Source organism: Polypterus senegalus, chromosome 6 (assembly GCF_016835505.1).
Source record: "Polypterus senegalus isolate Bchr_013 chromosome 6, ASM1683550v1, whole genome shotgun sequence".
Taxonomy (NCBI): Eukaryota; Metazoa; Chordata; class Cladistia; order Polypteriformes; family Polypteridae; genus Polypterus; species Polypterus senegalus.
The window spans coordinates 9,366,019-9,382,500 of NC_053159.1; the positions used below are offsets into that span (position 1 = coordinate 9,366,019).

At 43.5% G+C, this 16,482-nt stretch overlaps 1 protein-coding gene across 1 annotated transcript in view; it reads right to left on the bottom strand.

The window, feature by feature from the left end:
* The window catches only part of itgb5 (integrin, beta 5), a 164,435-nt gene that overhangs the window by 79,816 nt on the left and 68,137 nt on the right, over positions 1-16,482 (bottom strand). Inside the window, exon 10 of the mRNA XM_039755360.1 lies at positions 4,101-4,530. Within this exon, the coding sequence (XP_039611294.1) occupies positions 4,101-4,530 (430 nt within the window). The remainder of the gene's footprint in view (positions 1-4,100; positions 4,531-16,482) is intronic.

A 16,482-nucleotide genomic window follows, 5' to 3' on the forward strand; every position in this document is an offset into this window, starting at 1 on the left:
AGGCAAAAGATGGCACCGTTTGGATGCAGCAAAAGGTCGGGCGTCATCCTGCCAGTCAGTCTGCCCCACATGTATTCTTCAAAAAAAAAAAAAAAGCAGGGCTTACAGAGCTTGCCAGCGTAACGTGCAAAGCCCAGTTTGTGATTATGTTTTGTGATGGTCTTTACATAAAAAAGTCAGATTGAATGTTATTTACCTTGATTTATTTACATATCTTCCTACGGCGTAAAGTCACAAGTAGACTGAACAGCTTCCTGTGTTTGATCGACACGGGCATGTTGACAAAGTGCATATGTACTGAAGGTGGAGAGGTGTGAAAGGATTTCAGGTGAGCTGGGATTACGAGTTTTTTAATAGGCTTTGGTAATTCTAGTGTTAAGGCTTTGGACTTCAAACTCAGGTTGTGTGCTTGAATCCCACTACTGACACCATGTGTGTGACCATGAGCAAGTCACCTGACCTGCCTGTGTGCCAATTGGAAAAGTAATGTAACTAACTTCATCATTAATGTCGCCTTGGATAAAGGCGTCAGCCAAATAAGTAAATGTTAAGAGGTTTGCTATGTATCCTGTAACCATTTCTGGGTAAATATAACTATAAATACTGCTTTACCCGGTGGGTTGGCACCCTGCCCAGGATTGGTTCCTGCCTTGTGCCCTATGTTGGCTGGGATTGGCTCCAGCAGACCCCCGTGACCCTGTATTCGGATTCAGCAGGTTAGGCAATGGATGGATGGATACTGCTTTACCCATCTCAACTTGTTCGTTTCTGTCTATTATTAGATGCAATTGAAAAGGCAAATTTTATGTTTTCTTGCGTAAACATGACTAAATAAAGAAACCTAGGAAAACCCCCTCATGCCACCACAGAGTGGTGGCATTGAGGCTAAGGATCTGCGCAGGTATCTGGAAGGTTCTGGAGAGTTGAAGCTGGATAAATAACCTTGCACTCAACTCCAAGAAAACAAAGGAATCGATACTGGACTTCAGGGCATTGAACTCCAGTGGTCACCATCCTATCGGCATTAACGGAGAGAGGGTGGAGACAGACCAGAGTTTCAGATTCTTAGGACTCCACATCAGCCAGGACCCCAAACACAACAGCAATGGCCAAGAACGGTCTTCAGAGGCCTCACTTTTGGAGGAGCCTGAAGAAATCACAACTCCCACAACTGCTGCTGGTTAACTTCTATAGGTGCACCCATAGACTCTGTCATCACGTACTGCATTATAGCCTGGTACTCTGAGAATAGTAAGACCCTCCAGTGCATCATCAGAACGACTCAGAGAGTTACTGGCACTCACCTACCATTACTAACCAATGCAGCAGAAAAAGCAAAGAACATTTGTAAAAATCCAACCCACCCCGGCCATAGCATTTTTACTCCTCTGCCCTCTGGCAGATGCTATAGAGCCCTGCAAGCCCGCACTACCAGGCTGAAGAACAGCTTTTACCCCAAAGCAATCAGCCTATTAAACACATGGTGGTCACTGCCCCTTCCAGTAACAGAGACCACCACTGATTGAACTGAACTTGTGCATCAACCATACATAGTTGCACAGTTACACGTGACCCATTAGGAACTCACGACCATCACACTGACTGTAATCTTCACGGTGACTTCATTTATTATTTACCTATTTATGCTTACCTGTTACCTTTACTTTTACTCTGTGTATATTTGGAACTGTAAATAGTAACCATGCTTCTCCTAGTCTAATGTTTACTTAGTTCATTGTCTACTCTTTTATCGAAGGCTTGCTCCAAACGATATCTCATTGGATTGTATGGTGACAATAAAGATATCTTGCATCTTGGTTGCCGGTCAAATCTTGTTACTACCAGAAGAGATCTTACTTTGTTGGGCCCTTGAGCAAGGCTCCTAACCTGAAAATCGCTCCAGGGGTGCTGTATGATGGCTGATCCTGCACTCTGACCCCCAGGGATTAATAAAGTATAATCTCTCTATTATAAAAAAAAACTCTTGGGAGGGAGACGAGGGAGACGTGATCTTCTCGGAAGACAATTTGACATCCTGTGAGAGACACTTTAATGTCAAGCAAGACAAGGCAGTGAGACAAAAGGACAGCTACTGTACAGGCTTTTAAATGATTGAGGCACAGCGGGACAAGCAGAACACGCACCTCGGCAGCAGCACAAAGCCAGCAACTGATCCGTTCGCATCACCTTAGTGTGTGTTCGGCACCCCCACTTCACAACACGAGCGAAAGAGAGAGACACGAAGTGGCAGGAGTGTAGCGCACCTCTTTGGTTGAGCAAAGCAATCGAGACCTGATTATCTCAGAGAGACACTTTGATGACACGTGAGACTAGACATTACAACCTTAGGAAGCAAAACCTGTGAGACGGTGACTTTTGCACGTCACGCCCTGCTTACAAACAATTTAAAACAAGTTCACGGACATCTAACCTAGCAGTTTTTGGAATGCTTTTGGCAGACACACTTCATGTTCAATGACAAGTGACAAGCAGAACATGCAGCTCGCCAGCAGATGATCCGACCGCATCTCATTAGTGTGCGTTCAGCCCCCCACCCCCTTCACAATGCAAGCGGCAGAGACATGAAATGGCAAAAGGATAGCTGCTGTACAGGCTTTTAAATGATCGATGCGCAGTACGACAAGCAGAACACGCAGCAATACAGCAGCTGATCCGACCGCAACTCCTTAGCGTGCATTAAGCCCCCCTCACAATGCAGCGAGCAGCGTTATAGTCCCACGAGAAAGAGATTTAACCATGCCTGGAGCCGGAAATAATGGACAAATATTGTTTTTACAAAAGTTTTAAAGTAAAAGTGAAAATAATGCAAATGTAACAATTCCCATGAAAATAACAATCTCTTTAAATTGTATATCCGTTAAACCAAACCCAGGGGTGGGCAAGCGAAGTGAGTAGGGGGCGGAGCCCCCAGTTAAAAAAAAAAACCAAAAAAATCAAAAATCAAAGCAGCTCTGACCCACTGAGGCACAGACGCCACAAGAAGGTGTCATGTGGTATCTGGGCACCAAGACATTAGCAGAAAATACTTTAAGTACTGCAAATTGCAAGGTGGGGTCCCCCATGGACCGGACTCATTTTTCCAGCACATCCCATAGATGCTCGATTAGATTTTGATCTGAGAAATTTGCAGGCCAAGTTAACACCTTGAACTCTCTGTCACGTTCTTCAAACCATTCCCGAACAATTTTTACAATATGGCAGGGCACATATTCCTGCTGAAAGAGGCCACTGCCATTAAGGAATGCTATAAAGGGGTGTGACGTGGTCAGCGATATTATTTGGGTGGGTGGTACATGTCAAAGTAACAGCCACATAAATGCCAGGGCCCAAGGTTTCCCAGCAGAGCATTGCAAATAGCACACCACTGCTTACATTGGCTTGCTTTCTTCCCACAGTGCATCCTGCTGCCAACTCTTCCCCAGGTAAACAACACCCACACACCCATCCGTCCAGATGAAGCAAATGAAAACGTGATTCACGTCTCTTGCATTGCTCCATGGCCCAGTTCTGATGCTCAAAGTAGATGCTTTTCGGCAGTGGACTGGGGTTAGCACTACTGGTCAATGGCGATGCACCCCAATAAGCAGCAAGCTGTGATAAACTATGAGTCATGACATCCTTCACTCATGGCCAGGATAAAGTTTCTCAGCAATTTGTTCTACAGTAGCTCTTCTGCAGGACTGGACCTGACAGACTAGCCATTGCTCGCCACGCACATCAATGAGCCTTTGGGGGTTCACCAGATGTCCCACCTTGGACCGCTTTGAAGGTACTAACCATGGAATACAGGGAACACACCACAACACCTGTCTTTTTGGTGATACTGGGACCCAGTCATTTAGCCGTCACAATTTGGGCCTTGTCAAAGTCAACTCAGATCCTTACACTTGCTCATTGTTCCTGCTTCCAACAACAAACCGTTCACTTACTGCCTAATATATTCCATTCTTTGACAGATGCCATTGTGACAAGACAATCAATGATATTCACTTCACCTGGCAGTGATTTTAATGTTAAGACTGATAGGTGCATGCATACACACCACTATGAGGTAGCCACTCCCATCCCTGCCATCTTACCTGAGCACAGAATGCCTTTGTGTCGGGCACAGGAAAAGTCATCACACTCACAGAACGTCCCATAGATCCTCCCAAATTCGCTCTCAAAGCACAGGCACTGGTTGCAGCTGCACTCTCCTCGTCCGCTGCACATCTGCTTGCCTTCTGTTTCCCGGCACAGAGTTTGGTACATGCTGCTACCTTCACCCTCCTGACACTCGCACTGGGCACCAAGGTAGCCAGGATCACACTTGCAGATGCCACAGGTATAAGTGCCTATGCTGCTGCATTTTGTGCTGTTGACCTCTGTGTCCCTCGTGCAGTCACAGGCACAATTATAGGTGATGGCCACCTCCAAGGTATCCTTGAAGCCAACAGGTTTGATGGTGAACATGTGCCTGGTGCTGGGTGGAGGGCAAGTCCTGGCTTCAACAGATACATTGAAAAACACCTGAGGAAATATGAGAGAGAAAAATCATATCAAAAATGTGAGAGGAGGGCTGGGGGATAAAAACACATGGCGGAGACTGCAGAGATGACAACCTGCTCTAGTGACCAGCCGATGGGGCACAGAAGGCTACTGAAAAAGCCAGAATGTATGGATGTTTTGCTATTGGTTGTGCTGGAATTACTACGAAAAAAAATTACAATACGGAAATACTGAAAATCCCAGTAGATCGGCAGTTTCTGAAATACTCAGACCAGCCCGTCTGGCACCAACAACCATGCCACGTTCAAAATCATTTAAATCTCCTTTCTTCTCCATTCTGATGCTCGGGTTGATCTTCAGCAGGACATCTTGACAATGTGTACATGCCATAGCACACTGAGTTGCTGCTGTGTGATTGGCTGATTAGATATTTGTGGTAAGTTCAAGTTCAAAGTTTATTGTCATGTGCACAGTAAGGAAACACGTTTCCCTGTACAATGAAATTCTTTCTTTGCTGTCCGCACCAAATGACAAAACCAACGTATAAATATAAACATAAATAATAAGTAGCAGATAGATAATAAGTAACAGAGGCAGCATAAAGTATAAAAACAGAATAGAAGTATAAAGTGTAATTGTGCAGGTAGGTGTGTGATGGACAAGTCAAATACAGTTGTGTGAGGTCGATAGAATGAGGTGGCCTATGGTTGTAAACTCCAGTCAGTTGTTTAGGAGTCTAATGGCCTTGGGAAAGAAAGAGTTCTTTAGCCTGGAAGTCCTGCATTTCATACGTCTGTACCTCCTGTCTGAGGGTAGAAGTGTGAACAGTTCGTGTTGGTTGGGGTCCCTGAGGATCGAGGCAGTTCTTCTGCGGACTGTGCAGTTGTAGATGCTCTGCAGAGAGGGCAGTGGGGTCCCTGGTGATCTTCTCAGCAGTCTTTACCACTCTCTGCAGGAGTTTGCGGTCCATAGTAGTAGTGTTGCCGTACCACACGGTGATGCAGCTGGTCAAGATGCTCTCAACAATGCAGCTTTAAAAGTTGCCGAGGATCTTAGCTGACATACCAAACTTCCTTAGCCTCTTGAGAAAGTACGGCCGCTGTTGAGCCCTCTTGACCAGCTGTGTGGTGTTATGTGTCCAAGTGAGGTCCTCACTGATGAAGAAGACATCCAGGTATTTAATGCTGCTCACCCTCTCCATTTCAAGCCCTCGGGTGAACAGTGGCCGGTGAGGTCTCCTCTCCTTCCTCATGTCCACTATCATCTCCTTCGTCTTGTCTGTGTTGAGGGTGAGGTTGTTGTCCTCACACCATGACACCAGACTGTCCACCTCCCTCCTGTAGTGCGCCTCATCCCCACCAGTGATGTGTCCAATCACTGCGGTGTCAACTGCGAACTTTAGGATGACGTTATCTTTGTGGGAGGCGACACAGTTGTGGGTGAACAGGGTATAGAGGATGGGCCGTTTTAAAAGGTGTACTTAATAAAGTGACCAGTGAGTGTGTGTATCAATGTATGCTTGTAACCGTGTGTGTGTGTGTACACGTATATGTGGTGCGTGTGTGTGTGCATGCACACATACATACACGCACTACCATTTCACCGTTTAGAAGACCTCAGTTTTTCTTCAAACTTAATCAGTTGAAATGCAATAAATGGTCTAAAATTCTAAAATAGTAAAAAGGTACACAGTAAACTGCCAGAGGTTTAAATTAGTTTAGGTTAGCAAAAATTCCAGAATATTACAAATGGGCCTTCTTCAGGGGACAACTAATACGTTACAACCTACAGATGTTCTGCAGCCATTAAAGTGTATAAAGCCTTGTAAGGTGAAGCACACAATTTGCACAGGTGTCCCAACTTCTGGTGATTACTTACAAACCCTGTGTGTGTCTTAAAGAAGAGCTGGAGTAGACGGTGTTACTACACCGTCTGAAGTACAACTTGGACAATATTCCAATGATAATAGTAAGAAAATGGCAATTAATAAATGAAAAGAGACAGAGTATTATTAGCCTTAGAAGTGGAGGCCTTTCATTTAGAGAAGCGAGCAGGGGGTTAGAACCGTAGTGTATGTGAATAATATATATATATATATATTGTCAGGGATGCCAGGGGCAACGACCCGGCCGGGACGCCTTGAGGGACCGGAGGAGGGTCTATGTGCGCCCTGGATCACGTGGGGGCCACCATCCTGGTTGCTTTGGGGGCCGCGGGCACAGAGCTTTGAAGCTCCACCCTGTAGGGGCCCGTGGTCACCGCCAGGGGCGTTCCCGTGCCTTGGGAGCCCTGGACCTCAGCACTTCTGCCACACCAGGAAGTGCTGGGGGGAAGAAGAGCAGGGACACCCAGAGTGCTTCCGGGGATGCAGCCGGCATTTCCGCCACACAGGGGCATGTTGGCGGGTGATTGCCGAAACCCACCTGGAGCACATCCGGGTGATAATAAAAGGGGCTGTCTCCCTTCATTCAGGGCGAGAGTCGGGAGCGGAGAGGACTGAGCTTGCTGGAGGAGGCAAGGAGGCGGCCTGAAGGTGAAGAAGGCATTGTGTGGCCAGGACTTTTGGGGACTTTGGGGGTTTTGTGGTGCACTTGTGTGACTTTATTATTGTAAATATACGTGTTGTGGGTGACATGAACGTGTCCGCCTGTCTGTGTCTGGGCCAGTCTCCACTATATATATATATATATATATATATATATATATATATATATATATAGTGGTACCTCGGTATACATCCTTAATCCATTCCAGATCCTTTGACTTATACCAAACAGGACATATACCAAAAGGAAATAAAGCGAAAATGATTAATCCGTTCCCATGAAAAAAAATCCTATTGTTATTGGCACATTATGCATTGATGGGGTTGTATAAAATAATTTAAATACTGCTTAATACTAAAATACCCATCCATCCATTATCCAACCCGCTATATCCTAAATTCAGAGTCACGGGGGTCTGCTGGAGCCAATCCCAGCCAACACAGGGCGCAAGGCAGGAAACAAACACCGGGCAGGGCGCCAGCCCACCGCAGGGCATGCACGCACACACACCAAGCAATTTAGAATCGCCAATGCACCTAACTTGCATGTCTTTGGACTTTGGGAGGAAACCCACGCAGACACGGGGAGAACATGCAAACTGCACACAGGGAGGACCTGGGAAGCGAACCCGGGTCTCCTAACTGCGAGGCACCACTGCGCCACCGTGCCGCCCCTTAATACTAAATTACATAAATACAAAAGCAATTAGATGAAATACATGAAAATTTAACTTCACTTTACTTTTTAATAACGTCTTTGTTTTTCACAATCATAGATACCATCGTTCTCGGCATACGGTATGCAGATACACATACCACCTTCATATCTTTTCAATAATCAACTCAAATTTACCTGAAAAAACAGGAAATCACGTGAAAATTCACAGAGAGTTACAGCGCGGGTTGTTCACTGAGTGCTAGCAACTGGCGTACTGACGCTTGTGGGCAGTCGTGGCTTTGTCTCGAGAGAGGTAAACAAGGGTAGCGCATGTTATTCTAGCACGCGAGTCGTATTCCAAACAAAGGTTGTATACCAAGCAACACTTTTTGTGTCCAAACAGAACGTATACCAAGTTTGACTTATTACAAACCGGACGTATACCGAGGTACTACTGTGTGTGTGTGTGTATATATGTATATATGTGTGTATATATATATATATATATGTATATATGGTATATATATATATATACTGTATATATATGTGTATATATGTGTATATGTGTGTATATATATATGTATGTATATGTGTGTATATATGTGTATATATATATATATGTGTATATATATATATATATATATATATATATATATATACAGTATATATACATATATATACACATATACATATATATATATACACACACATACACATACACATATACATACACACATACACATATACATATATACACATATACATATATATATATATATATATATACATATACATATATATATATGCATATACATATATATATAGTGTGTGTGTGTGTGTGTGTGTGTGTGTGTGTGTATATATATATATATAAATATATGTATGTGTATATATATATATATATACTGTATATATATATGTATATGTATGTGTATATATATATATATATATATATATATACACATATACATATATATATATATGTGTGTGTGTGTGTGTGTGTGCGCGTGTGTGTGTCTCACACTCACACACACAGTCCCCTCCACAATTTTTGACATCCCTGGAAAAGACAAGTAAAAAGGGTTATAAAAAAAACCTCCTGTTTTGATGAATTTATTTAATTTCACAATGAAAAAATGAATGAAATCCTAACCTTAACCAAAGTAAATTTATTTATGGGGGAATAATACCACCTCATCAAGAAATAATTGTTTATAGCAATGTGCCACTTAAATACAGGATTTAAAGCAATGTGCCATAATTATTTGTACCCCTAGAAATTCTTATGAACAACGTGTAAGTAAAGCAGTTTGTCCATCTATATCTTATTTTTGTAAGGTGACCAGAGTGTGGAGGAACTTTCAAGCGGTGGTACATGACTTGTTGTTCCCTTTACCATTTATCAACATAGGAAAGATAAGAAAGCACTCAATTCAAATGAGGCAAAATTGTGTTTTGACCTTCATAAGTCAGGGAATGGCTGTAAAAATTAAGCTACTTGCATGAAAATGCCCATATCTACAGTTAGGGCAATAATTATTAAGTTCAAATCAACTGGAGCTTTATCAACTTGCCAGGAGGATGACCCACGTTTATTTTGCCCCCCATGCACAATTGTGTAAATCGGTTGTGCTTACCACTCAAAAACTCAATTTTAATGGCAGCTGTTATGTGACAAAGCAGGACAAACACCATGTCATACTTTCACAGGGTATTGCACATCCAAAAAAACATAAAAATGGTTAAAGGAACCCAAAACCAACCTTCTGCCATGGCGGTCTCAGTTCCCCAGACTTAAATCCCCTTTAAAACCTGTTGGGTGATGGGCACAAGAGAGGACCTCGGGCCCTGGATGAACGGGAAAGATTCTGTAACGAGGAACGCTGTGCCCAATATTCTCCATCTTTATAAGAGAGGACTCAGAGCTTTTTTTTATTGGGAAAGGTAATCTGTACGAAAGTATAAAATGCAAGGGTGCCAATAATGGTGGCACACATGGCTTTGTTAAAAATAATTACTCCTTGATGAGGAATGATTGCTACTCAGAATAAATTGACTTCAGTTAAATGCTGAATTTCTCTCATATTAATCAGTGTGACATTAAGGTAATTCACCAAAAACTCCCTTTATTCATCTTTGCCAGGGGTGCCAATCATTGTATACAGTAATTTCTGATACGTCACTATCTCACACAGAAAACCCCCAAATGTGATCCTGGATCTAAAAGGTAGGAACACACACTACTGCGCCACAACACTGAGTAAAGAGAAGTGCCACTTAGTTTCATAAAGCAAACTTAGGGTGGGGCGGACTTGCCAGCCTTAGGGCAACAATGCCAAGCACACAGCAAAAATACAACAAAGAGTTTGGATACCTTGATGAGGTTAACCATTAAAGGACTACGGGTCAGGTGATGGTGTTCCCATCTATTTAAAAAAGAAAAAAAAAAAGAAACACAAGAGCATAGATCTAAAAATGGAAATCCTTACTATGGTGATGGTGATGAGGATGTTAAGTTTCAGTGGCACAAAAAGCAGGGCAGGGACAAACTGTAGACAAGGAGCTGTGAAGCATCACCGCATAAGCACAATAGTCGAAAGCCATACACAAAGTCAGCTCTTTAATTAAAGGCTGCTTGATACTCAATTAGAAATTGGCAGTCTTAAGACATCTTGAAAATATGCATGAGATCCAAAAAAAAAAAATTACAGAACAAAATGAACTGCCGCTTGTTAGACACACCGACTCCCACCACCGCTCTGTCTTCAGCGAGTTTAATCCTAAGAGGCAGCCGTTGGAAGGCCACTGTTTGTCTTTACATGAGTCACGGTAAGTGATAGGAGATGCCAAACTTGGCCATTTGAGAGGAAACAATAAATTGAGAGAAAAGAATAACACTAGTAAAGCGCGGATTACAGGTTTCCCAAGAGAAGTTTCCAGTAAGACTGCTGCAGTCCTGAAGGCTTCTGGTAATGTTAGTTGTTTTGTTCATCATGAAGAAAATCAGGATCTGTACTTTTTATTTACTTATTCCTTTTTAGTGGAACTGGACAATTTAATCCACCCGTCTACCCATTAATTGTTTGGGTAAGGAAAACTAGTGGCAGCATCGGCATACAAGGTGAGAAAAAACCTTCATCTTCAATAAATGGTTTTCAAAACACCACCCAATAGAGTGAATTGTAAACCACCACCACTGGCTATACATATATATATATATATATATATATATATATATATATACTAGCAAAATACCCGCGCTTCGCAGCGGTGAAGTACTACCTAAAATTTTTATTAAGAAGAAAATTTAAACCTTTTTAAACTGAGGGAAAATATGCCAATAATTATTTGTTAAGGATCTCTTTGTATACCATGTTGTCAGTTCGGCCCTCCGAGTTGTAAAATGACCAAGCTGTGCACTGAGCTTACTCTTGAGCATGTAACGTACAGTTGGCCGTGTGAACAGTAATCTTGTCTCAAATCTCACAGCTTGGATTGCTGCTGTCATAATCAGTTTGAGTTTCATGGTTTGCTTCAATTACGACAGTATTTGCAGGATTTGTTGTATTGAAGTGACATTCGGCATCTGTCAAGCGTTGTAAGTATACAACCAGTTTCATCAATAACTTCACATCCAGCTTTTGAGAGTTTAAACATTCATAAACATCAAAGTGTCCACTACTGAAATCGTCACCTGTGAATCTAAGATGTTTAAGAGGCATTGGCGGTTGTCCAAAGGTGTAAAATATTTGGCCATTTGGTACACTTGAAAGCGACAACCAAACAATTCAGCGGCAGCCATCAACTCACATGCAGATCCATAGGTGAAGGGCTTAAGCATTTCACTCTTCTAGTGCTCCTGTGTAGTCTGATTATCTCCTGTACCGTCATCAGTCCACACCTTGGACCTGTCCCAGTCATTCAATACATAAGACACAATGTTCCTCCGGATATCAAGAGTGAGCCTGATATGGCTGTGCAATATGTAACACAGAGAATGGAAAAGGCAGGTGCCATCTCCGGGCATGAAAACCACTCGGTAAGTGACAGTTCTTTGATCGATGGTGATCATCTCGATAGACATGGTAATGGGGGTACGGTTGGAATGATAAAGGAAATGGGTACCTGAACAATGTAAAGTAAGTCTAAAATACCTACACAATAACTACTGTATAATCGTAATAAACGAACAATAAAATGGCGGAGAAGCCATGGATTAAATGAAAAGGCTGTAGTTATCAGCAGGGAGACGTGAATCCCGTGGCGAAACAAGGAAGGGAATGTAGAGACTGGAGCGACGGACGGCCTTATATAGGCAGGCAGCCAACAACGTAGGAGGTATTGGGATGGGGGACCCAACGCCGCCTCACATGGTGACCGAGCTGCAGGCTATGGACGTATATATGTACGTAAGTAGAATTCAGTTAGCATTGGGAACCCGCGTACCAAATTTCTTGAAGATGGGCCCATAAGTAACAAAGACCGTTGAAAAGTTCAATATGGCGGCCGACAGTGGCATCATACCACCGAAATAAATATGTACATTGGTTTTGGTTAGCGCAGGGAAGCCGCCTTCCAAATTTCGTGAAGATGGGGCCATAAATAAGAAAGTTCAACATGGCGGACGTTGTTGACCGTTATGACCGTTACGTGTAGAATTTCGAAATGAATCCTGCTTAACTTTTGTAAGTAAGCTGTAAGGAATGAGCCTGCCAAATTTCAGCCTTCAACCTACACGGGAAGTTGGAGAATTAGTGACGTTGGAAAGTTCAATATGGCGGCCGACAGTGACGTCATACCATCGAAATAAGTACGCACATCGGTTTCGATTAGCGCAGGGAAGCCGCCTACCAAATTTCGTGAAGATGGGGCCATAAATAAGAAAGTTCAACATGGCGGACGTTGTCGACCTTTATCGACTGTTATGTGTAGAATTTCGAAATGAAACTTGCTTAACTTTTGTAAGTAAGCTGTAAGGAATAAGCCTACCAAATTTCAGCAATCTATCTACACGGGAAGTTGGAGAATTAGTGATGAGTCAGTGAGTGAGTGAGTGAGTGCTTTGCCTTTTATTAGTATAGATATATGCCTCAGTAACTGCTGCTCCGTCATCTACGGCCAGTGGCTGTAGGGAGGGGGCCATTTCGCTGCTCATGCAGTGTAGTGTCCCTCGGGCGGCTCCTGATGGCAAGCAGTGACCCGTGGTCCATAGTCACCAGGGCCACCGCTTGTGTGCAGGACGATGGTTCGCTGCCCGCCCACTACACTGCCGCAGCTACTGCTCCTAACTGGACGTAGGCTGGATGGAGTGGAGGGGGGTGTTTCACTGCCTGCCCAGCACACACGACTGGTAATTCTGCAAGCGCTGACCCGGTTGTGGCTGAACGGAGGCCAATGAGGGTGAACGGGGCGGTGGGGGTAGCATTGTAGTGTGCCTCGGATGGCTGCCTGTTGAATTGGGGATGGACGATTCACTACCCGCCTTTGGCCTCACTATGTTCGTTCTCGGTGAGCGGGTTCTGCTGGCAGCATACTGTAGTGGAGGTGACTGTGTGGTGGGCGAGTGATGAACCCCCCCCTCACCGCCCCCAGTCATTCTCAATAGCAAGCCTGCTTGTACTGTTACGCACATAGCAGGAAGTTGTCTCTCGTCAGTACATCAGACGTGTTGACGACGGGTGCCTTCCTGCTCTGATAGCGTGTTCAGTGCTGTGCAGACGAGCTCATCTTAATGTTTTGTCTTCACCCTTCAACAATGTCTCTGAAACACAAATCTGATGCAAGTGCTGGTGATACAGTAAAGAACAGAAAAAACATCACCATTTAAAATAAAGTAGAAATAATAAAAAGGTCAGAGAGAGGTGAAACTCCATCATTCATTGGCAGAGCACTTGGTTATAGCATTTAATAAAATAATGGACCTGTTCCGACCTACATACAAATTCAACTTAAGTACAAACATACAGTCCCTATCTCGTACGTAACCTGGGGACTGCTTATATGTATATATCTTATATTTAACTGTCTACGCGTGGAAGTGTGTGTATCTGTCTGTGCAGCCCAGAAGTAAGTGGTGGAGTCGGGGTAAGGGCTCCACCTCCGAGGATACACAAGCAAAGCGAGCACGTCAGCAAAACAAAACCTCTGAAAAAAGACAAAGTCGCTTAGCCGCTAACATCGGCAAAACGGTATCCCTTTTACTTTTTCTCCCGCTGCTAATACACAAGCAAGGCGAGCACATTGGCAAAACGAGACCTCCTAGGAGAGAGACGCCCAGAGTAGTTCCTTTCAATTACCTGACTTCTCTACATTTCAACTTTTTACAGCATGGGCTTACACAGCTAGTATATATATATATATATATATATTGTGACAGATAGGGGGCACTAATCGCTCCCTTGAACCCTTGTCCAAGACACCAGATAAAAGTCAAAAAGTAGACTATATTTATTCTGCAAAGTGCATAAAGCACCCTCTCCTCCACAATACTCATCCAATAACTCACAATAAACAATAATCCTCCACTGCCAGATGCGTAGCCACCCTTCCAACCACCTCAGCTCGCCGTCTGGGAGCTCCCACAATCATTTTAAAGTCCCTGACCCGGAAGTGTTTCCAGTCCTTCAGTCCATGATTCCTTATCACTTCCGGGTCAGATAAAAAGTCCTTTTCTTCATCCCAGAAGTACGTCACTTCTGCTGTTGCTTTGCCTATGACGCACTTCCGGGTTATAGGGCACATGTGACTCTCTGGGCCTCCCTGCAGTGTCCTCTGTTGGCCCTGGGGTATCCAGCAGGTTTGTAGGGGAAAACTCCATAGTCCATAATACCCTGCTGGTCTTCGGGGCACCTCCAAGCTGCAGGGAGAGCTCCATCTGGCAGCCTGGGGGTATTGGCCGTATATATACACACACACACATATAAATATATATATATATATATATATATATATATATATATATATATATATATATATATACACACACACATACACATATAAATATCTATACTAATAAAAGGCAAAGCCCTCACTGACTCACTCACTGACTCACTGACTCACTCACTCATCACTAATTCTCCAACTTCCCGTGTAGGTAGAAGGCTGAAATTTGGCAGGCTCATTCCTTACAGCTTACTTACAAAAGGTGGGGCAGGTTTCATTTCGAAATTCTACGCATAATGGTCATAACTAGAAGCTATTTTTCTCCATTTACTGTAATGGAGTTGAGCTCGAAAGCCGTGGGGGGCGGAGTTTCATGTGACATCATCATGCCTCTCACGTAATCACGCATTATGTAGAAAACCAGGAAGAGCTACAAAAAGCGCTGAAGAAAGCATGCATTATATAATTAAGAAGGCAGCGAAACAATTAGAAGCGAGCGAGTGACATATAAAACCATATTCAACGGCTCACGTGAACTGGCGCAGTGCGCAGACAAAAGCAACAGTTCCAAAGAGTGCTGAACAAAAACCGAATTACACTGCTATGCTCAAATAGACAAACCGCACACCCTGGCGCAATAGTAGAGGCGAAGCCTCTAGCGCAGAGGTTCGATTCCCAAGAGGTGATGTACTGAGTATGTACACGCGCTTCTCGATTCATTTTAGCCTCACATCCCCTTGGTTTGAGACGTATGAAAAAATATGCGGTTAATGCAGAAAGACAGATCACCAATTGAAGCTTTATGAATAATGGATACTTTATTCGCGATCAATGATTGTTTTGGTAAAGCCATAAAAAGTAAAAAAGTAAGAGTGAGGGGAGGACGACTTATTGAGGCACGCAGGCAAAACCACAATAGCACGCGGGCTCGGTGTACTGTAGTGCGCGTCAACTCGATCTGAATTGCGCATCACATTCGAAAAAATATATCTTTTCAAGTTCTATTTAGTCCATATGTGTCAAACTCAAGGCCCGCAAGCCACATCCGGCCCGGCGTAATTATATCTGGCCCGCGAGATCATTTTATATACTGTATTATTGTTATTAATGGCCCGGGGATATGAAGCGTTGGTAACACAATAAACTACAGATCCCATAATGCAGCGCTTCAGCTGCCTTGCCGAACACTTACCGTGTTAATCAAGTCTAGCTTATGATGCTGCAAGTTATTGTGAAGCTAGCTCACACGATGCTGAAGAGAAAAGGTGATTCTGAACATAGAGCCTTTAAAAACCGATGGGAGGCTGAGTATATGTTTACTGAACCCGTGTGTCTCATTTGTGGAGCTAATGTGGCTGTAATTACAGAATTTAATCTAAGACGGCACTATGAGACAAAACATCAAGATAACCTGAAAGACCTGAATGCAATGCAGAAGATACAGAAAGCAGAAGAGTTAAAGAAGAATCTGACACTTCAGCAGACGTTTTTACCGTGCAAAATCACAAAGTGATTTCAAGTGAAGCTACTTTTATGGGAGACACAAATGCACCAGTGCAACTTGCCCCACTTTCCCTGTTGCCAAGTAATGTTGAACCAAGTCGGCACTATGGTGCTCCCAAATACGCACTTTGCTGATAAACTGAGCGCACTGCGCACTGAGTTTGCACGGCGCTTTGGTGACTTTGAAGAACAAAAAAAGAATTTTGAGTTGTTTCGCAACCCATTTGCTGTCGATGTGGAAACTGCACCTGTGCAGATTCAGATGGAGGTGATTGAGCTGCAGTGTAATGGCACACTGAAGGCAAAGTACGATACTGCACGGCCCGCACAGTTTATTCACTCCATTCCCGCACAAATGCTCCAGCTCCGTCTACATGCAGCTCGA